The sequence below is a fragment of the Gymnoscopelus microlampas genome (genome assembly GCF_963454915.1).
Source record: "Gymnoscopelus microlampas genome assembly, chromosome: 15".
NCBI classification, from domain to species: domain Eukaryota; kingdom Metazoa; phylum Chordata; class Actinopteri; order Myctophiformes; family Myctophidae; genus Gymnoscopelus; species Gymnoscopelus microlampas.
Window position 1 is genome coordinate 26,855,602 of NC_139952.1, and position 23,426 is coordinate 26,879,027.

Genomic DNA, 23,426 nt, shown 5'->3' on the forward strand with positions numbered 1-23,426 from the left:
TCCCTAGTTCGATTCCCCAATTCATCACAACAATCATGAATCACCGCTGAATAGCCCTTGACCAAGGCTTCCATGCAGGGTCCGGCTGGAAACAAGTTTCGTACTTAGTCCGACACCCTGGGTAAACAACAAACTTTGCTTTGCTTTGCTTTGACTTATCGCTTTTGAGGATGTCTTGGAAAAGGAACACAAAAAAAGTTCTAAAATAATGTAATATCTTTGATCTTTGCCTCTCCTTCTTTTTCTCCTTGCTCTCCCTGACCCCCCCCCCCTCCCCTTTCATTTTTCTTAATAACAAAAACAATGGAGCTTGCACAGTTATGAATTTCACCCACATCTTTACATCTGTAAACCTGTGATGTCACAATGAAGTTGGTTCTGATTCTAGATCTGCTATCTTGCTATTTGGTTTTTAATTGCTGCCAAAAAAAAATATCAATTTATATTTTGGCCCATAATAACATGCCCAAAATAGGGATGCTAGGTTGAAAGTGGTTCATAAAATGTGCATCTTTAAATATGAGACATCTCTGTGTTCTTGTCTTTTCCATCTGAAGGATTGTGCAGCAGTTCTTGGCCGGCCTGTTTGCCAACAATGGAAACCAGGGCTCAGCACCAGCTTCTCTGTAAATGGAAACACTTTTATATTTTCCACTAACTTTTTAAATTGCATTTCCTTTCATGAAAAACTAGACATTCTCTCTGCCCTGCTCCCTCTCTCTTTCTGTCTCTTAATCTATCTGTCTATCAGAACTAGCATGTTACAGTTGCACTCGAACCCAGGGGACTATGCGTGGGGTCAGGGAGGTCTTGATGCAGTGATCACAGAGGTCAGTAATGCCGCAGTCGTTGAGCTCTCTTTCTGTCTCTTTTCTTGGTCTCTCCCTCCGTTATCACATTACAGTTACATTTCTCCTTGTCTTGTCCTTTTCTCATGCCTTACACAAGCAAACCAACCCTCCTCCTCTCTTGTTTCTCTCTCTGTCTCTGTCTGTCTGTCTCAGCATTCTCTTTAGATGTTTTTTGGCCTCACCGCAAACTGTTATCCTAGTTGCTATTCATTACTGTCCTCTCTCTCTCTCTCTCTCTCTCTCTCTCTCTCTCTCTCTCTCTCTCTCTCTCTCTCTCTCTCTCTCTCTCTCTCTCTCTCTCTCTCTCTCTCTCTCTCCCCTCTCTCTAACATTCTGGCTGTTAATTCATACTACTTTCTTTCTTTCTTTACTTTCTTTCTTTCTTTCGTTCTTTCTTTCTTTCTTTCTTTCTGTTTCTGTAAAAGGCTATGTTCCCTTGTCTTAAGATAGCCGATGCCTGCCCTCTATGTGTACATCTCTTTGTAGTATGATCTATTTGTAAAACACAGAGAAATGTCTGAACCCATTCCTTTCTGCCAGAGTGTAGTGAGGACATACAGTATGAGTCATAGAAATTAGACTGTCAGAAATGTTTCTTGGGTAAAGTGTCCTTGGGTAAGTTGCTTGTATTGGTTCTTGTCCATATTTATAGTGCTTAAGTATGCTAGTCCTTAGAGGGATTTTTTCTCTCTTCTAAACAGTGTAATTGGGAAATTAAATCTTCACTCTTCAGTTCAACAGATTTCAAAATACAGTAACTAAACTCTTCCCTGTATTTAACCACTTAAAGCTGAATTTCCTGTTTCAGATCATTTGGACCACACATGAAGGGGTAGTGTAAAACATAGGAAAAAATTAAAGATAATTGAATGAAAATAATAATTTCCTTTTTGTTTTTGAATCTGTTTAGACAAATGTCACCTATACTGGTTAATTTGGTTGATGTGGTTAATACACTGTATTTGTCTCCACTCTCCTACAGTTGTTGGGTCAGCTAGAGAGCACAGGGCCGCCCCCTGCTGAGAAGGAGATGATCTCATCTCTGCCAACAGTCAGCGTCTCTCAGGAACAGACAGGTGTGGTTTCCCAGCATGGACATAACCACTGTACTGTACTGTACTATACATACACACACACACACTGTGGGAGACGTGACTCCAGGAACACCTCCGTTAGAGCGGATTTTGTTGGTTTTGACATTCTGCAGTCAGTGAAGTCTCTTCAGTGACTCAAAGAGACAAGTTCAGATGGATTTGATTGTGCCATGACTTGAAGGGTCTTTATCAAGGTGACAGACAAATGTACTGTATAGGTTTATACATAATAGGTTACATAGGTATATATAGTTTTTTTTATATAACACTGCATGAGCATGCTTCTGCCAACCAGTCGCAGTTTACATCCCTAACCCTACCCAAAAATGTCACCAAATTCAAATCAGTTCATTCTTAAGTCCAAGTAGACATTTGTGCCAAATTTGAAGAAATTCCTTCCAGGTGTTCCTTAGATATTGCAGTCACGAGGTTGGGACATACGTACAGATGGACATACCCATTATATAGTGTATGTATGGATGGATGGACAACCCGACTGACGTATGTTGACATAGCAGGATAACTTAATGTAATAACAGAATAGTATTCTGTCACAACAGGTTCCTGTGATTAAAATTATACTGCAGTGTGGATCATCAGTCCCATGATTTAAATAGTTACGCACGCACGCACGCACGCACGCACACACGCACGCACGCACGCACGCACGCACGCACGCACGCACGCACGCACGGAAGCACGCGCGCGCACGCGCGCGCACACGCACGCACGCACACACACACACACACACACACACACACACACACACACACACACACACACACACACACACACACATACACACACACACACACACACACACACACACACACACACACACACACACACACACACACACACACACACACACACACACACACACACCTTTCATTTACAAAGAACTGTCTTCCTTTTGTGCTCCCCAGACTGCAGACTGGAGTGTCCAGTGTGCAGAGAGGAGTATTCACTGGGGGAATCAGTCAGACAGCTTCCCTGCCATCACTACTTCCATAGTGATTGTATAGTGCCTTGGCTTGAACTGGTAAGGATGAGAAGTGGTTGTGGTCATTGTCCCGAGGGTTTCAACATAAGATACTGTATTCGTTTTGTCATGTGGGTTTAGACAGTCTGTCGCCAAACCCACACTGGGAGGTCTGCAGGGAAAACAGTAGCCGTTTTGTTGCTGTACTGTGTAATAATAATGTTGTAATAATTGCTTCATGATGAGTCCTAGATCAGTGGTTGCCAACGCTGGTTCTTGTGAACTCCTACCACTGCTATTTTTAAATTCTACCAAGAATTTGCTTACATTGACGTCCTTCTCTCCAATGCATGCTCACTCCCAACTTGTAATACTGTATGTTGACGAGTTGGGCAACATCGAGCCCCCACTCTCGAACATAAAGCTGCAAATGTACAATAAATCAAGGTCAAGATGGACGAGTTGAGAGATTTTAATCTCTCTGGGACACGAGCATAGAGTTGGACACAAGGGACATGAGACTAACTTCTAATGTGATGGATCTGGAAACCACTTGTTGCAGAATAGTTCTCTGTGTTTTCGTAAGGACAGGACAGTAGAGAAATCAACACAATCCAGGAGAGTAATGTATGCTTTGTGATGGAAATGAAATCAGTGATTCTCACACGTTTGGCTATTAATAGATGATATGCAGTATGTTTTGCTCATTCCTTTTACCACCCGGGGAAATAAACTCAGTCACATGCGTGGGTGGTGTCATTACACTAAGGAAGCAACAGACTATAAACAAACACCCGAACGCATGAATAATAGAACAAATATATAACAAATGTATAGATGTATAGATGTAAATACCTTCTACAGTAGATGTATAGATGAACTTACTAGGGCTGGGAAATTAATCGAAAATTAATCAAAACCGAAATATAGAACCTCTAACCTACTTAATCTGGCTTATGTCGGTTAATTCGGTTATTTTATTTATTCATTTATTTATTTTTTCATTCAGTTAATGCTTTCCCTGATTTCATGAACCCCCTTAACTCTGCCCGCCCTACCGTGTGTGTTTGTTTGTTCTGTTGTGTGCGTTCGCTAACTCAGTGCATTTGGCAGCAAAGATGACGCCTGAGCTTAAACATAAAAAGAATGTTGTGTCGAGTTATGTCATTTAAATCAAATCACTTGTCCACATACATCGATTGTGTAAGTTGAATCCAGGAGCCCACGTTTGAAGTCATATCACCTATCTCTAGTACAGATCTAACTGCATATTCTGTAACTCTGATGCTAAAATTGTTCAGCGTGTGCGTCTTGCCTGGACTTACTTCTATCCTTTATCATATCATATTTTTCTTGTTCTTCTTTTAATCCACTATTATCTTGTGTATATTATACTGCTGCTGTTGAACACCTGACCAAATGTCAGCATGCAATGTGAAAGGTTCCCCTGTCACGTAGTATGTTGACGATGATGAAATGATAACCAATTCCAACCCTGTCAGTGTACAACTACTGTAGAATGGCACTGAATTGTCAGAAACGGGCTTGAGCCCCCATGAGGCACACCCGAGCGAGGCAGTAGCTGAGTGAGTGTCTGTGCCTAGCAGCGTGCCTCACTTATTTCAAATATATTTACTGCCGCGTCAACATTGCATGGAGGATCCACATTACGTCATCAGTCACATGACTTGGACTACCCTGAACATTGAAAAGTGATGGAAGAGGAATACCTTCCGCGTTGCAAGTTGGTCACTGTCGCCCAACTTGAATGTGTTTTTCTCTCAGAGTCTGACTGATGATCATGGATCTTAGACCTGGGATGCTATCATGGATCTTAGACCTGGGATGCTATCAATAATAAGAAACAAGCTGTGCCCGGGGTCCCTGAGGATTAGGGTTGTGAACCACGATCTTAGAACAAGGGTTTTTTATGTCACAGTCAGACCCCCAAATAGATTTTTAGGATCCTCATTTCAAATGATTATGTCTTAGGGATCCTGATATAAAAGGATGTTTTGGTTTACATTTAGAATGTCATAAATTATACATAAGTAATAGATTAATAGTGATGATGTTGAATCATATTCTTAAAATAGTCACTTGTAATAAAGTGATAATAAAGTGATTTTAACTATATTGAAATTAAACTACTCCTCATTTGGAGGTGCCGGCTGGAGGACCTATGGGGCCCCCCTGGACCACACTTTGAAATCCACTGCCATAGAAAACTATGAAGATCTGCTGTAAGCTTGATAACTTTATTTGTACATGTCTCATCCTCCTAATTGTGCATTCCCTCAACAGCACGACACCTGTCCGGTTTGCCGCAAAAGTCTCGATGGCATCGACAACAGTCTCCCTCCCACGTCGGAGCCGCCGCTTACCCCCTCCATCAGGACAGGGCGACAGGAGAGGCAAGCACTCTGAGAAACGGGAGGACAATATTCTACCTCCCTCAACGTTTACCGCTGCTCCAGACTTCACATGCTTTGTCTTTGTCGTCACATCAAGTGATTGTTTGTTGAGGTGACAGATTTACACGCCCTACTAAACGTAACTCACAGCTTTCACCTTCAGAACCACTCAGTTAATTTATTTCCACCAAAGACCTTGGCGTGTTGTACTCCAGTGAGCTGTAGCAGCACCCCGCTGCCTTTTTTGTGGTACACACCAAATGGTCTCCGCTGTTTGCTGACAACGATGTTGCGGAAGTGATGCGTCCGTGTCGCTGATGCTGGGTCCCCATGTGGTTTTCTGAATGACTGACTCGGGAGTCATGAACTAATCAGCCCAAGCTGACAGTGACTGTGAAACATAATGAAAGGTTAGCTGAATTTTAAAGCAATGCCTCTGTTGAAGCTCCAGGTTAGATTTTAAAATAAACTCTTCCTGCCGTTCTCCTTGCTTCTCCCCAAATTATGTCTTCTCTGTTTAAAAGTGTTATTAAAAGACAAACCCTGTGAACTGCACCCATCTACATCCTTTCTTTGAATGTCACACATTTATTTTTACATAGACACACAATTCCAATTTGATGAGTTTTTAATTATGAGACATCCACTGTTTACAATATAGTGGCACACTATATCTAAATGCTTTCTAGCACACATTTTTTAAACAAATTGTACGTTAAGTCCTGCTTTAAGTCTGGTTATGATAACTGATGATATCCTATCTTATCCTATCCTATCCTATCCTATCCTACACTTAGAATAGACAAGGCGTAGGGCGTTTATCCGTTTGCCTCCTAATAGCACAGCAGTAGTGCAATTGGCTCCAAACTATGCACAAATATAATGCATGCCCTGGGATAGGCTACCTGTCATGCTTTCAAGTCTAATATTTTCCATGTGTGTCCTGTTGTGTCCCACACATGGTTACTCATCACACAATCAGATGAGTAACCATCTGATTATAACATGTGGCCCTGACAAAATAAAAGTATACTGGATATTTTCATGCTGGCAAGGGTCTTAAGGGGCTTAAGTCGTTGATAGTTGCTTAACCCAGTTAAAGATATAATGGAAAACCGTTTTATTCATCAGCTCAGAGTTACAGCTGACACTACTGCAAGCAACATAGCCTCGATAACAATACTTGCCATTGAGTGTGAAGTTCACACTCAATGGACTGACAGACTGACAGATACAGAGATCTCCATTTATGGCCATATCGGTCGGATGGGCAGTGCGTCTTGGTGAGCGCCCCGAACCTAGTTTTTATAGATTAATGGATCCTCAATATGCTCAGCTATTTTCCGCAAAGATTTGGTGTACAGGAAAAAAGGAGGTGACCTGGTATAGACCACATGGGGGACTCAATGAAATACATAGGGTTTAAGTGGGGAATATTTCTATATCTACTTGTTTGCATATTTATAAAATCTGCATTTAGGTGTGGCTGTGGGTACTGCTAGAGAGGCTGTCTGGGAGGTCGGAGGTCGGAGGTCGCCGGTTTGATCCTATAGGCTCACCCAGTCTATTGTGTTGAAGTGTCATTGAGCTTGAGACGCTTAACCCCAAACTGCTCACCGCTCGCATCCACTGCTCCTAATAGTTAGGATTGTTACATGGCTCAAATTCCGTTGATCATCAGAGCACTATAATTGAGATTGATTTTTAAACTTTTGTTTGTATTTTAAATTCTAACTGTTTTCTTACACTGCCATATAATATGTGTTCATGTTATGTAACGTACTTTTTTAAAGTGTGGACACCAGGGCAACTAGCTGCTGCTATGGCAGTAGCTAATGGGGAACCAAATAAACAATAAACAATAAACTACATCATGCGAAGTTTGGCCAATCACATCCAGATGTCACATTTGTGACATTTGTTGGCCAAACAAACCCCGGATGTTACGTTTTGTGACATTTGTTGGCCAATCAAATCCAGGTGTTACGTTTTGTGACATTTTCCATGATGCCAGATTGCCCACCCACCCACAAGCAAATTATTATATATGATATATTCAATTATTATTATTATGATGGCTATTATATATATATATACTATAGCAACCATTCCCAAAGAATAACAATAGAATAGAATAGTCATATAGCTTTTTTCCCCCTTGCTTGTATAGTTTCTCACTCTAACCCCCCCCCCCCCCCTCTTTCAATCATCCATTCATTCCTAGAAAGAGAGAGGGGGGGTCTAGAGGTCTAGACTTGTCGCTGTTGCTGAGGGTAAACATTGCCACAGTGGGCATCCGCTTCCCCCTCACAAGGTCGTCAATTATGTATTCAGAGAGTGTGAAAGTTGAGTCCTCCCTTATCACTAATGTAACTGCACAATGCGGGGGCACACACACACACACACGCACACGCACGCACGCACGCGCGCACACACACACACACACACACACACACACACACACACACACAAACATTTGCCATTATGAAATAGAATATAATGTTAATGCAATAGAGATTTTGTCACAATTAGGAGAGAGTGGCCACCAGTGCACTGTGTGCGCGTGTGTGTGTGTGTGTGTGTGTGTGTGTGTGTGTGTGTGTGTGTGTGTGTGTGTGTGTGTGTGTGTGTGTGTGTGTGTGTGTGTGTGTGTGTGTGTGTGTGTGTGTGATCAGGCTGTGTGTGTGTGTGTGTGTGTGTGTGTGTGTGTGTGTGTGTGTGTGTGTGTGTGTGTGTGTGTGTGTGTGTGTGTGACCACAGTGCCGCGTGCGTACGACCGACATCTGCCCTCCTCCTCCTCCTGTCCCCCTCCCTGCCTCTCTCTATCAGTGTTGCCAGATTTTGCGAGAGAAATAAGCAACCAGGTCTTTGAAAACAAGCCCAAAATAAGCAATAGGCCACTTGAGCCCTGCTAATTGTAATTGTTCTTCTTTTTTTAAAGAAATGTGAACATCATATTTTTGAAACATTTTAACAACACAAATCTTGAATGGGGGTTCCCTGGCACAAATACATATAATTTGGGGGTCCTTGACATGAAAATGTTTGAGAACCACTTAGTGCAACAGATTAATGACATAATCGTTCACTTTGCACAAATTCTCTCCACACAAAAATCCAAGATGGCGACCATTTTTTTCAAGATAGCCGCGAGCAGATAGTGATATAATCTTTCAGGTTGTGATACATGCAAGCATGAAAATTGGCAGTAGCTGTGTCTGTGAGTCACTTAAGATAACAGACACTCAGACACTTGAATTTTCAAAATGGAACCATTTTCCAAGATGGCCACCACCTTAGCGGACATAAATTATGTCAGCATGTGGTCATTCAAGCATCTTGAGCATCTGACTGTCCCTTCCTCGCACAATCTAATTTGGTCTTCTTGTTGAACATTAGTCGACAACTTGTGTGATACTTGGCCTGATTTCTTCTCAAAGTATCTTCTGACAAAGACAACATTTCTTCCAATCAGTTTGCCTATAACATTGGATATGCATTTGCATTTTTTTGGGCGGGGGGTTCATTTCTGATTAAGGCATTAAAAGCACATGAAAGTACAGTTCAATAAAAGGTCAGCTAATAGGAATTTAAAAACCCAAGAAAGCCATTGGCTTGCTTCCATTGGGGTCCTTTGTAGGCCTACTCAATTCATAGTGACATTAAATTACAGACTTATATACACTACTATGCAGAACATCATATGAAGTTTATAAAATAAGAAAAAAAGGCTATCCTTTTACCAACTTAATCAAATTGATACCGCACATTCAGGTTAGGGATACACCGAGGTTCGGGAGACCTACTACACCTAGCCTGATCATTCATCCCCTTCCATTTAAGTCCTGTGTGATTGGTACACCTTCCGGGTACGTATACATTTACAAGTCATGATTAGCCCTGCGTACCCTGCCTGGGCTCGGCTCTCCCGTGCTGGCACACCCTGTCAATTCAGGCACAGCTATCTAACTAAATCTACTAACTATTACTAGCTAATTGATCAGGCTGTTAGACAGCATTTGTGACACTGATAAGCTAATATAACTAGTAGTAATATAACTATTACTACTGTATTAGTAAAACTAGATCAGCTGACACTGAACCTCATGCTGAGTTACAGGACAGGATTGATGTCACCATTGTGCCAATGACATTCACTCTATTATATTCCCGAAAGGTCCTATCACTATCTGCTTCCGCTAAGGTGGCAGCCATCTTGAAAAAATGGTTGCCATCTTGGATTTTTGAGTGGCCAGTGCCTTTTTCCATAAGAGTGGCTCTTACAGAGTATCTGCGCCAAATTTCATCTTTTTATCACAACCCGAAAGATGATATCACTATCTGCTCCGCTAAGGTGATGGCCATCTTGAAAGAATGGTCGCCATCTAGGATTTTTGAGTGGCCAGTGCCTTTTTCCATAAGAGTGGCCATTACAGAGTATTTGTGCCAAATTTCACCCTTGTATCACAACCCGAAAGATTATATCACTATCTGCTCCACTAAGGTGGCGGCCATCTTGAAAGAAATGGTTGCCATCTTGGATTTTTGAGTGGCCAGCATCTTTTTCCATAAGAGTGGCCCTAGTATTTGTGCCAATTTTCATGCAAGCATCACAAAGTGAACGATTCTTATGAAATGTGCCATTAATCTGCTGTACTAACTGGTTTAAACAACATTAGGAAACAAGCTTAAAGCAACTACACTCAAGAAACAAGCCCCCAAAAAACGCAACCCGCAACTAGCAATAATTACAAGAAAAACTGAAAAACAAACCCAAAGTCGCTTATAATAAGCGGACATGGCAACACTGCTCTCTCTCCCTCCCTCCGTAATGTTGTACTGACAGTAACGATACGGGCTGTGCAGACATGGAGGCCCGATTAACGAGCCAGGCCCATTCTGACACATCCACGCTCAGCTAACGGAGAGCAACATCGGACCCTCTTTTCGGAATTACTCCCGGATTCCGGAATATCGCCGTAAGGAAATAAAATATCATTTTCCAGGGGGGGAACGAGAGAGAGAGAGAGGAAAGAAGAAAAATAGAGGGAGATCCATTTCGGGTCTCTGTTGATTCAACGCAGCCGCCATTTTGTTGACAGTTCGTGTGTATGTGTGTGTGTGTGAGTGTGAGTGTGTGTGAGCGTGAGTGTGTGTGTGAGTGTGTGAGTGTGAGTGTGTTTTTATAACGTACACACGCGCTGCATCTGTTATTTCTTATTTCACCGAAACGTCAATAGCGCTATAATTACCATTATAATTTCCCCAGTTGCTTTGATTTATTAGGTTTGTGGGTTTTTCCCCCCAGCCACGTTTATTTAGAAGAAACGTCTTTGTGATTGTAGTGTAGCTGCTATTGGGCTCCGCTAATAATGTGAAGCTAAAACAATATCGCACCGTTTTAACGCTCATTTATACCTGGTTGTTGAGGTGCGGGAGCCTCGCGCTGGGCAAAAAAAATCACGTGTTTTAAACTGAAAAATCACGTCAAGGCGGATTTCCAGTAAAAAATAACGTTTGAAAAATGTGTCGCGCGGCATTCGCATACGACGAAGTATAAATGAAGCGTTAGCCGTCGTTAGCTGTGCTCCTCTGTCCAGTAACACGAGTAATAATGACTGTACAGTTATGTTGTTGTGCCATTTGTTAAACGTTTCCCCCCGCAGATAGATTATACATCTGATCTGAGAATAGTTCCCTTTAAAATAAACGTGGCCACAACGCTCTTTATACCAGCCTTACTGTCTGATAGACGGTGAGTTGGTCATTGATACGATGTGGCCACAATGTGTCTTTTATATGGGACCAATGGATGGTAGCTGTTACAAAATAAACATCAGTCCATGAAAGTGGCTTGGATACTGTTACTTTCTCCCCTGATACACTGTAATTACACTTCTAGGGACACATGTAGAGGAATGCCACGGATTGTTGACGCCATCAAAAACTTTATGTTTTCTGCAGGGTTATACAAATCAATAGGCTATTTTTGGCTTTTATGTCTCCGGTTCGGAGGTTAAGGTCTTTTTTTGGACGCTGCATCCTAGTTCATTACCTTGTTATAACACACCGAGTTTACTTTATGCCTTCAACCGTATATACAGTATAAACGCTCCAGTGGTGCGATGGATCTTGCACACGTAAAGATGTCCTAAAGTGACTATACATAGGACATTGGGTGATAATAGTACTGAAAGGCTTAACTGGTATAGATTTATAACATCTGAGTTGAAAATTCATTCACATATCTGATTTTCCTCCCACCTTTGCCTTTTTTTTTTTTTTTTTGGCACATCAGCACTTGGAATATAAAACATGTGGCCACCATGTTGATACGCACGAAGGAAGGATACAAAGTCAAATAATGTGAGCACCGTTTCTGGAAAAAAATACCAAGGTGAGTAAATATTGATAAACTAATAGCCTAATTAATGCATTTTTTACCGATTTTTATGAATTATTTCTGCTCCAATGCAATACAACATGGTTACGTTGTTCACACAACCCATTGATCGCATGTTGACAGCTTCCACACCCTATCTACTGAGGTGATTTTTCTTAAACACATTGATTGTATTATTTCATGCATTCAGTACAGTAGCATATATTCCAAATTTCGCTTCTTTAAAAAAAATAAAACTCGTTTGCAGGGGCTTTCGATAATAATAGCTGTACTCATCAGTGTGATAAGGCTATGTAGTACATTAGTAATGCCAGAGTAAGCACGGTAATTAACAACAATTATAGTAGCGTGTTTATAATCTCTCCTGACGGGCAAGGTGTGTTGATTGTGGTGTTGTAGATCCGAAAGTAGATTGTATGTCTTCAACCGCAAACACCACCTGTCAGTGAGTGACAAGCTAGGCTACCTTTATGCCTGGCTTGCTGTCAAAAGAGAAAAAATTGAAAAGAAAAGCAAACTAACATATTCTGCCTTTCAGTTAAACAAACATTTAGGCCTACATGATTTTGAACTGAGGTCTCTCACTGTTAGGTTAATTAGCAACTGGATTGAGCCAATTCATACGATTCCTAAATCAGGATATATACAGTACATTGTCATGGGCTCCACAAAGGATGCTCTGATTGACTGACACCTGTCATCCTCGGTTTGTGAGAGAAACCACCATTGTGTTTGGAAGCTGTGGATAGCAGATTATTATGCAAGCTAACAGGAGTGAAGGAATTTGGTGCCCCCCACACACACACACACGCGCACACACACACACATACTCCATGCTCATGAGGAAGAGTATGTGAGTGGGCGAGGATGGGTAGTGCGAAAATGAAATCAGTTTCAGTAGGTTTGAAGCCAGCCCCTCATATGAATACTGTGGGGGGTGGGGTCGATACACTGACTCGCTCTAGCCAAAGGGAAACCAGCAGTTATGAACAACATGTGCCAAAGTAAGGAGGGAGTGAAAGTCAGGAGGGAGTTAAGGGGAGGAGAAAAATGGAAAGGGGGGCGCGGGAAGTTGTTTACTATGTTCCAGGCAGCCTTTTCCACCGTTTCTTAAGTCATCGTTTTATTCGTCCACCCTTCATTTAAAAGAAAATATTTAGTTTTCCTATTTTGAGTTTTCTAGTGGCATTTTCCCCTCTTATAGTCCCCTTTTCCAGGTTACAATTTTGGCTACTGGTTGACAGCTGTTGAGCTATGAAGTCAACTAACTGTCAGAAACATGACTGATTGACATGACTGATCTAGCCCCCCACAGGAGTAGCATCCTCTGTAGGATAACCTGCAGTATTGCATTATGAGTTGTAAAACGTGTAATGTTATGACTGTTAATGAGTATGACTGTACATCCCTTCGAAAGCCAAAAAGTAACTTGATGCCAACAAGATGCTCTCATGTGAGGGTTTATCAACATCCTCTAACTATCGCTTTCAGAACGGAAAGAGATTCAGCTCGGCATCGGATCATTTACAGGAGAACAAGTGCCTGTAATTGGTTTGACTTCGCCTGCTAGACGTAAGAAGTGAGAGAAAGGTTTTGACTCACAGAGAGGCTTTGCTGTAACCTGGTGTCACTGGCCTCTTAGCAGAGCTTAGTTGGTACTACAGAAGCTTATTTTTGGTCCTGGTGCCGTTAGACCAGCGGAGGCAGCTACTATGTAGGGCTGCACAATTATGGCAACATTTTTAATCCCAATTATTTTTTGATCAATATCTAATTATCATTATTAATCACAATTATTGCTGATGATGAGTTTTAGTGTAAACATGTGTTTTTACTTTTTAATATTTCCATAATGTCTTTGTTGCTCATTGTGCTTGTCATAATCTTTGGTCAAGTGGTAAGCAGCCTCTGTGATTTTATTGTGCCTCTGTCAGCCTGATGATGGGGAAATGAGTTGACCCTTGTGTATTGGAGAGGAGATGAGGTCAAGGTGCAACAGCTGTCAAATAATACATAATTGTGAAACTTAAAATCATGATTTCATGATAACTTTTTATTTAATTGTGCAGTCCAGCTAATATCACAGCACGTATAAAAGAAAGGGGAGAACATTTGTCACTCAGCAAGAGAAAGCATAGGGTTGAGAGAGAAGGGAGGAGGGGGGTGAAATGTGTTTTCGATTAAAGAAGGAACACAGCAACTTTAGTTTGTCTCCCTTTCCTCGTTGCTTTCCAAGTCCGGCGATCAGGGGAGGAAAAGGATAGAAATGAAGGCTTAAAGAAAGGGTTGAAAGAACAGAGAGATTGATGGAGTGTCTGAGAAAAGAGGGAGGTGTGATTTGAGCATGGAATGTGTAGCAGAGGGGGGGGGGGGGGGTCTAGAGTTTTGAAGCGAAATGGAGTGAGTAATTGAAGTAAACATAGAAAAGTGGGCGTGGAACCCTGAGCTGTACTGGAATTGGGCAGCAGTTACTGTGTGGTTCCACAGACGGTCTCTACTACCGTCTCCCATAATCGTAATCCAAAACAAACAGTTTTTCTAAGCCTCAGCACATTGCCGATTCCTTCACTCTGCTCCCAGCTGCTTTGCCATGCAATAACTTGTATGCCTTTCCTGAGGTTCCATTAAGTGGCTCTTTTAGTGCTTTGCACTAATGTAGGGCACATGGAAACCGCCGGCAGGTTCACTCTCTATCACTCACTCTCAGTGGTCACTGAGGAAGGCTGAGAAAAGGCGGCCGGATCCTCTGTCTGTCCCAGAGGACCCAATGTGCTGAGGTCACAGTTCTGAATCGCCTCCAAATGACTTCACCCACAGAAAGCACCTGCTCGGGGGCGAAGCCGCATTTAATCACTCTGCGGCCGTAGGGAACTGTGGACAATTTCTTTGAATCGGGCTGTCCTCTAAGGAACACAATTAAGAACCGCGCTGCACTTGGCTGCTGCCACGCTAGCCAGTGACCGGTTGGCCGCTTGTACAGAGATGCATTTTGAGAGCAGCAAATGAGGGCACCTAGGGGATGGCTCATTTGGCAGCTTATATTATGAAACAACCAGGAAGCCAGTGTGTGAATAACTCCTCATCTTGTAGGCTAGGATTAGTAGCTCTCCAGCGGAGACACAATTTGATGTGGGACGCATTTATACAAAACAAAAGGTGTTACTATATCACATTGAGGCCACATTTTCAGCAGGAATGTTCCCAGAGCTAATCACCCCCTCCTCCCGATAGCAGCGTTAGTGCTGTGCTCACTGAGCTTTACAGGTAGATGGAACCCCCTCACCTTGGTGTTATTAGTACTGCCTATTTCTATCCAGTTGGTTGTAGTGTCAAGCCCTATAGCTGTACATGGAATCAAACCCCTAACCATGCCAGTATTGTAGCGCTTGTCCATGCATGATACCGGGCTGAACTTGCCTCGGCTCTGCCTTACTTTTTTTGCCAAAGTACCGGGTACCAGGTATGTTTTAGTGACATTGTTTAGTTTTCTTTCCAATTGAGCTGTCCTGGAATCAGTGTGAAGCGAGTCCTTAGGGGCAGCACCATTTTCCTTTTTAAGGTAGAGACATCCCAGCTGAGTAAATAGGCCACAGATTGTTACTGGCTGTGTGAGGACAAACGCATCATAAAAAGTCACCCAGACAGGATGAAGGACAGTTTTCTAACCAAATAGATGATAAAAACACTTTGTTGTCTGCCTGTTCTCCTCCAGCATTCATTATGGGACATGCATTGTACAGTGCTCTGTAACACACTACCTCAGCTGTCATTGTGTGACGTTCCCTGATCAGGTGACTAATTTGGAATTCCTTTGCCTTCGCCCCCTCCCCCTTCCTTTCTACCTTTTTTCCCCCCCTCAACAGCTGAAGGACGGAGAAAGAGGTCCAGACAGCCAGAGAAGGGAGGACAGACAACGCCAGTTGAAGATTGCTTTTCACTCCCCCCACTTACCCCCCCCTTTCCCCCTTCTCCCCCCCCCCTTATCACCCCCGTCCCATCTCCTTCAGGACCACCAGCTTTCCCCTTGGCAACAACAGCCGACTCTACCTGCAATCGCACACAATCATCCCCCCCTCCCTCCCTCCCTAGTCGCCCCAACCTCCCCCTAGATCTCTGATGGATCAGAAGGTTCAGGGGGGAACCGCCACGCCACCCCCTCTCCCTGCATCGGCTCCCCTGGGAGAGCGAGACAAGGAGGGAGGGGGCGGGAAGAAGGAGGAGGAGGACGAGAAGAAGAAAAGGGAAAAGGAGAGAGAGGGCGCGCCCGCTGACTCCTCCGGACCCGGAGGAGGCGCAAACGGAGGAGAGGGTGGGGGTCCAGGAGGAGTTGGCGGCGGAGGCGACCAGTCCCACTTCTCCATCAAGGAGAGCAGCCTGTCGGAGGGCAATGTCAAGCTGAAGATCGGCCTCCAGGCCAAGCGCATGAAGAAACCCCCCAAGATCCTGGAGAACTACGTATGTCGGCCGGCGTTCAGGGCCACCGTGAGGCACACGTCTCGTGGAGGAGGTGGTGGAGGTGGCGCCAGTCGAGGGAACCGGGGAAGCGTCACGGGAGACGGACAAGGCGGTCCCACCCCGAGTCCCCCTGTGGGCAGGGAGAGAGAGAGGGAGCAGAGCCCCTGTGTCAACAGCAGACCAACCCCACCCTCTGCCTCCTCCTCATCCTCCTCCTCCTCTTCCTCCACGACAGGATCCACACCGACACCACCACCCACTGCTGCACCTTCAGCTGCCGTCACCTCCTCCTCCTCCTCCACCTCTACGACCGCTTCACCATCCCCGGTGAACGGGAGTGCTACGTCTAAAAGGGTAAGGAGGAGGGAACGACTCAGATTCAGAAAGTGTTATTCCTGTCCAGCACACTAAAACTGAGCTGAGGAGATTGCGATCCAAGGGATTGCGATTGCACAAGATGCTGTCTGGCTGCACGCCCTGCTTTAAAAAAAGAAAAGGAAAGAAAGAAAGAAAGCAGACCACTCGTTACAGGCAGCATGCTCACAAAATATTCTCTTCTTTTCAATGCTGTTTTGAGCCACTACCACAAACATAAAACAGGGTGTCTGGACCCTCTTCCATTATTATTTTAACTTTATACATATTTATTATGTGTACTCAATAACATATAGTCTTGCATTTAATCATCCTATCTATATACTCTATATATACTGTACATTAGCTGTACATTAGCAGCCATGACACGGAGCGATGTTTTGTCTCTGAAACACAGCCAAAGCTGACTGAAAAGTTAACCTCAGTGATGTCACTGGAGTAAAAGATGCGAATGTGAAAACTACAACCCTTATTTCTGACGTTTAGCCGCTATTTACTAGGATGATAGTAATCAACATTTAACCGAAATGCACAGTCAAAAGTGTGATCGCATCCACAGTGGTTCCCAACCTCAAAAGCTGAGATCCCCCATACGTGTGGACGTACACACATACACGCACACACATACACACACACAATATAGTTCTTGAAATTTGCCAATCTATAAGCTCAGCCCCCAAAGAATATCAGACCTACAAGCTCACATTGCAACGTGATGTTAGCTTTTAGGTTGAAAGTCGATGAAAGTTATGTTATGATTTTGTGCAACAAGTTTTTCAAAAAAAAATGGACTACCCCTCACAAACAGTCAGTCATAATGGTCCACACTGCTCAGTAATGACCACGTTATTGCTTGGATAAATAGTCACTGCATACATCGTTCTTTTGATTGTTTTTGTGCTCGCCACTTGGCCTGTCCCCATCCATCAGTCACCACCCCCTCACTGTCTCTGCATGATGGTACCAACACCCCACCCCCAAACACTCCCCCCTCCCCCCCTGCGTGACCTCTCTCTCCAGCGCTCTCTCCCAGTCCCTTGTCCCCAGTCTGACCCTGATAAGTGTTATTGAGTTGAGAGGAGCAGCACCCTCGGGCATGACCAGGGAAGCACCACAGTAGACTGTCATTTGTACTAGAGCCTGACCGATATATTGGTTTGGCCGTTATGTTGGCGTTATTTTACTTTTTGGATGCCATCAGTTTCGGCAATTAATAATTATGCAGCCGATGAGACCCGATTACTGGCGGTCATGTAATTTTCCAAACATTTTGTAAGGAATTCTTAGAATTGTTGGTTAAATAATATAAACGTATATATTGAAGGATAATATACATAATGTTTTTATCTGTTGAAAAAGTTTCTTTGTTTTTATTACTTTGTTTGCTTATACATTTAATATTCTCAAATAGAAACCTTTTCAAAGTGATTCTTTTTCCTTCTTTTAAAATAATATATATTTGTTTTTTTTTTTCAAAATATCGGTCAAAACGTCTTTAATCGGTTGTCTAGGACTCCAAAATCGGGATCTGCATCAGACTCAAAAGTTTGGCATCGGCCGGGCTCAAATTTGAACATTCACTTGCTTATTGATAAAATATGTACTTTTTAATGTGGGTTTATGTCACAGTCAGAGATGTGACCATAGCACATATGATACCACAGTGTGTTATTTTGCTCAACTTTTTACTGTTAAGATGTCAACATATAATTGCTCTACTACAGAGCACACGTCCTCTTTACACTCTGAGAAATTAATCTTATAAACATGATGATCTCTGGTTAGAGATCATGGCCTGTGTGATTATTTTTAATTAACAGTTTAGTCAGTAATTATGATGTGTTGGACTTTAATGGAGATTAATGGTTTTAATTGTTCTCTCTCTTTCTTTTTTTTACAGGGTCCACCAAAGATAGCTTCCAAGCCAGATATGAAGTCAGACACAAAAGCAGCCTCTACAACATCCGAGAGACCTCTCAATCTTCACCGGCCTTCATCAGACAGCAAAACACACACCTCTGGGAAGAAAACACCCACTCCGCAAACCAACCCCCTGACACCCTCGCCTTCTGCAACGACTTCTGCGTTGAAAGAGCCCACCTTGGAAGGGGTCAAGCCTCCTCAGTTCACCTACAATGCTGAGGGTCAGCGTGAGAAGGACCGGGGGGCTCCTAGCTGGGGAGCGCCCACTGTCACTGAGAAACTGGCTCAGCTCATAGCCACCTGCCCTCCCTCAAAGACACCCAAGCAAAGCAAAACGCCCAAGATGGCCCACTCCCCTACACTCCCCAACTCAGGCTTCATGGCCCCCACCGCTAAGCAGCGAGACAGGGCCATGGCCAATAGGAACACATACTCTAGAGTGGTCCATCTTGCCCCGCCACCTCCTGTGTCACGCCCCCCTGGTCGGCCCTACGGCTCCCGCAACAAAGACAGTGTTATGGACAAGTCCCTCACCCCACCGAGGAAAGAGGACACAGATGGGAAGTCCGGCAGCAGTAACAGCAGCAACATGAACACCGGTAGCAACAGCAGCAGTCGCAGCAACAGTCCCGCCCTCACTTACAGCAACAACCGGCTAACAAACATTTCAAAGGACAACAGCAATGACAGCAACAACGCCAGGTCGCAGTCGCGTCTCGCTCACTGCTCGCCCCACGCAACGTCTTCACCCTCTCGCCTCTCTTCGTCTTCTTCCTCCTCCTCGTCCTCTTCTTCTGCCAGCATCAACGGCGCGGCAGCTGAGCAGAGGGCAGGGAGTGCACTGAGTCGTCAGGCCTCCCCCGTCCCTTTGCAAGGACACCATGTACGAGAGAGTCCTGGCCTGGCAGAGGAAGGCGGGGAGAGAGAACGAGAGCAGGAGAGAGACGGCCCCAGAGACTTAACCAAATGCCCTCTTCCATCAGGAGCAGGAAAGCCGGAGGGGAAGGACAAGGGGCTTGGTAATCAGTCACTCCGAGTAGAGAGGGGGAAAAGCTGTAGCCCCAGCAAACGTAGTCCAAACCGGGACAGCAGCCGACCCGGTCGGACGATCAGTCCCCCCGAGCCTATGATTCAAAGAGCAGCTTCACCGCTGGAACCTGCTGACCGAGAAAGCTCACCGGCGCCACTCAGAGACGCGGGAGAGTCCGACTCGTCGCCGGACTCTCCCGCGGAGCAGGACAGCAAGCCCCTCAAAAAACGCAGAGGCAGGAAACCCCGTTGGACACGTGTTGTGAACAGGGGCCAGGCGCAGAGGATAGGACAGGGCAGTCCTGTCGACCAGTGCAAAACCACCATGCCTTTATCATCAAGCCTGGAAACATCCCCGCCTATAAAAAGACCTGTGGGCCGGCCCCCAAACCCAAATAAGATCAGACCAAATCCTGTGGCACAAATGCCCATGTCACAGATCTTTACACCGCAGCCGAGGAAAAGGGGACGGCCCAAGTCCAAAATGCCCCGGCTAGACGCCCCAGTACGCAGACGCCCTGCGAACAAGCTAGCCCCCTCCAAGGTCTTCTCATCGTTAATGAAGTCCAAAGAGGAGCAGGACCCTCCTGTTCTTCACCCAGAGGTGGACTTTAACCCTCCCAAACCCATGCCCAGAAAACGAGGGCGCCCCAAACGCCTTCCCCCCACTTTACCGCAAGAGGGCCAACCCCCCACCCTAGCGCCAGAGGCGGGGGATGAGAAGCGGTACCGTGCCAAAGGTAATGGACAGCTTATCATGAGAACTATCATAGGCAAAATAAACAAAATGAAGAGTGTGAAAAGGAAACGGATCCTCAGTCAGATCCTGTCGAGTCCAGGTCCAGAGAACACACCCAGAGTTCCCAGTAGTGCCGCGGCGACCACTGTGGCAGCTACAACACAGTCCTTGTCATCCCTCGCTGCCTCTTTCGGGGGTAAGCTAGGCCCGCAGATCAATGTCAGCAAAAAGGGGACTATATACATGGGGAAACGGAGAGGCCGCAAGCCAAAATCGGCGTGCCACCTCACATCTACAGCTCAGACACCACCCTCTGAGCCGTTCTTGTCCCCTAACACCACGTCTCCTCTCCATCACCACCAGTCCCAACAGCAGCACCATCAGCTCTCCTCCTCAGAAGTCTTCCCTTCACCCTCCCTTTCCCAGTCCAGTGGTGGCCACAGCCCCATCAGCGACGCCAGCTTTGTGGAGCCAGGCTCAGTGCACTTTCCAGGCCACTCCCATTACCACTCTCATTCCCACCATGGCCACCACTCTTTCCCCTTCCCTCCACCCACCTTTTCCGCCCCTAATCCTCGTAATTTAGCCCCACTCAGCTCACAATCCTCTTCGGCCATGGCGGCTTCCCAGAAGAAGTCGTCCTGCCGTGGCTACCATCACCACCACCACCATTACAGGCAGCACTACCACTACCGTAAGCTCTCCCCTCCCAGGCCCCTGCACCCCACCTCCCCTGCCCCACTCAGCGAATTGAAGGAGGCCACACCATCGCCAGTCAGCGAGTCGCATAGCGAGGAGACGGTGCCCAGCGATAGCGGCATTGGCACAGACAACAACAGCACCTCCGACCGAGGAGAGAAAGCTGGGGGTGCAGGCGGTCTGGGTGGAGTAGGCATGCCTCCAGGGATGGGCAGTGGGTTACTCATGCCCGGGGTCATGGGGTCAACTATGGGACCTGGAGTGGGGCTCAACTCCAGAGGCAGGCGACGTCACTCGTCCTCCGTGCTGCTGGAGCACCCCTCCCCGTCACCTTCGCCCCTCGGAGCGAGGTCATCGCCCGACCCCCGGCGGCCTCATCCGGCGGCCCCAGCGTCCTCTCTGGTGGGACACAAAGAGAAGCACAAGCACAAGTGTAAACGGCGCAGCCATGGTTGCCCCGGCTACGACAAGCTAAAGAGACAGAAACGGAAACGCAAGAAGAAATACCTTCAGCTACGCTCCCGTCGTCAGGACCCCGACTTCCTCGCCGAGCTGGACGAGATCGTAGTGAGGCTGAGCGAGATTCGAATAGCACACCGCACCACGGGGCACCGGCTCAGCAGTGGGATGGGGATGGCGGCCGGAACAGGCCCCGGCAGGGTGCCAGGAGTAGGAAGCAGGCCCGGCGGCAGCATTGGAGGCGCAGGAGGCCCTCCCCCACATCACTATCTACACAGAGACTTACTGCCCACCATCTTCAGAATCAACTTCAGTGGCTACTACTCGCCCCACCCGGCATACCCGTGTGACTCGCTGCACTACGTCCGTAAGCCAGACATGAAGAAGAAGCGAGGACGGCCTCCCAAACTGAGGGAATCTATGTCCGAGGTTCCGTTCGTACCCGGGCTGGGCTTCCCACTGTCCAGTGGCGGATTCTACCACCCGTCGTACGGCGTTCCCTACTCGTCTGGTCCGCTGGGGCTGAGCTACTACCGAGGTTACCCTGCGGCCAGTATGTACCCCCATCCGCACCACCAGTCGCCCCACGCCGCCCCATCCCACCACTCCCATCACTCCCCTACATTCCCTCCACCACCTCCCCCCTCCTACATGCACCATCACCACCCCTCACACCTCCTGCTCAACCCTTCCAAGTTCCACAAAAAGAAACACAAGCTGCTCAGACAGGAGTACCTGGGAGGAGGCAGGTCGCCCGTCCTCTATCCCCCCATGTCCTCCGAGCTCTCCTTCGGCTGGCACCACAAACATAAACACAGACATAAACACAGGGAGCGATGCGCCGAGGAGGACGGGGCGGATCCAGGAAGAGGAGGAGTAGGAGGAACAGGAGCAGCAGGGAGTCGGACTACTGGAGCAGGAATACCCGACAGTGGAGTGCCAGGGAGGGCAGAGAGGGCCGGCGCCGTGGGGATGGCTGAGTCCTTACAGCGGTGCCGCTTTGGTCGAGATCCTGCCAGTACCGGGGTTTCGAAGCAGGCAGGAGCTGGCTCAGCCAACTCCCCTTCGTCATCATCATCGTCATCTGCAGAGAGGTACAAGCGCAAGGAGAGCTCCATGTCATGTCTGGGGCCCTCCCGGTTAGCGATGGGCAGCGGTACGAGGGGTCACCACCCGCTAGAGTCCTGGTTCAGGATGGGCACTTCAGAGGCAGACTACACCAAGCTCTCCAGGAACCAAGCCACGGTGTCCGGACAGGGACCTTTCTCAGATGGGCAGGCTGAAGACGCGGCAGGCTGCTCAGACAGCGAGGACGAGGAGCCCCTCACGCCCACAGAAGACATGGAACATGGCGCCCAGGACCCCCCTAACCATACAAACCTGTTTGCCTCTGCCCTCACCCGCACCTCCCTGAGGGGAAGCAAGGGCAGGAAGCCAGGCGGTGCCACTGAGAGCGCTTCCAGTTTCTCCCGCATGGAGCGGACGCTGAGGAAGGACCGCTCCACATCAGCAGAGAGGAGAGAGACGGGTGAGTCAGCCATTCTATGGGGGTTTGAATTACAAAGGGAGCTGCATGAATAGGCTAGCTACACCAAGAGCATCCATTGATAACTGACTTACAGGCCACAGCAGGGTTTGCATTGTTCAGGGAAGGAAAAATAGGCTAGGGCTCTGTGTTATCTGTAGTAACAAATAACAAGCATTGTTGGCAGTCAGAGGACCGCTTGTATTAATTTGTTCTTGAAAATTCCTTTCAAAGAATGAAATCCCCTGTGATTCATGTAGCCCTGTGGCTTTGGAATTTGATAGGCCATTCTGCACATAAAATCTTTCGACCCAAATTAAATTTGACATTGTTGAAGGTTACTGAATTCAATTGTGCACCAAATTCATTTTCCAAAAATAGTTACCAGTTTTATTGCCTGAAGAACTCTGTGGTTGGATTTGATTGGATGATGTCCGATGAGCTTTTATGGCCTGGCACAGCCACGGTGGAACTGGCA

General features: G+C 46.1%; 2 protein-coding genes across 3 annotated transcripts in view; both read left to right on the top strand.

The window, feature by feature from the left end:
• The window catches only part of rnf115b (ring finger protein 115b), a 9,174-nt gene extending 3,293 nt beyond the window's left edge, over positions 1–5,881 (top strand). Inside the window, exons 5-9 of the mRNA XM_084080821.1 lie at positions 558–626; positions 752–830; positions 1,834–1,927; positions 2,872–2,987; positions 5,232–5,881. Coding sequence (XP_083936947.1) covers positions 558–626; positions 752–830; positions 1,834–1,927; positions 2,872–2,987; positions 5,232–5,354 — 481 coding nt within the window. The 3' untranslated portion in view covers positions 5,355–5,881. The remainder of the gene's footprint in view (positions 1–557; positions 627–751; positions 831–1,833; positions 1,928–2,871; positions 2,988–5,231) is intronic.
• A 4,309-nt stretch (positions 5,882–10,190) lies between these two features.
• The window catches only part of ash1l (ash1 (absent, small, or homeotic)-like), a 43,595-nt gene continuing 30,359 nt past the window's right edge, over positions 10,191–23,426 (top strand). For both annotated transcript variants that reach the window (XM_084079664.1, XM_084079665.1), the window contains exons 1-4: positions 10,191–10,320; positions 11,640–11,738; positions 15,608–16,553; positions 18,475–22,951. In XM_084079664.1, the coding sequence (XP_083935790.1) occupies positions 15,861–16,553; positions 18,475–22,951 (5,170 nt within the window). In that variant the 5' untranslated portion in view covers positions 10,191–10,320; positions 11,640–11,738; positions 15,608–15,860. The remainder of the gene's footprint in view (positions 10,321–11,639; positions 11,739–15,607; positions 16,554–18,474; positions 22,952–23,426) is intronic.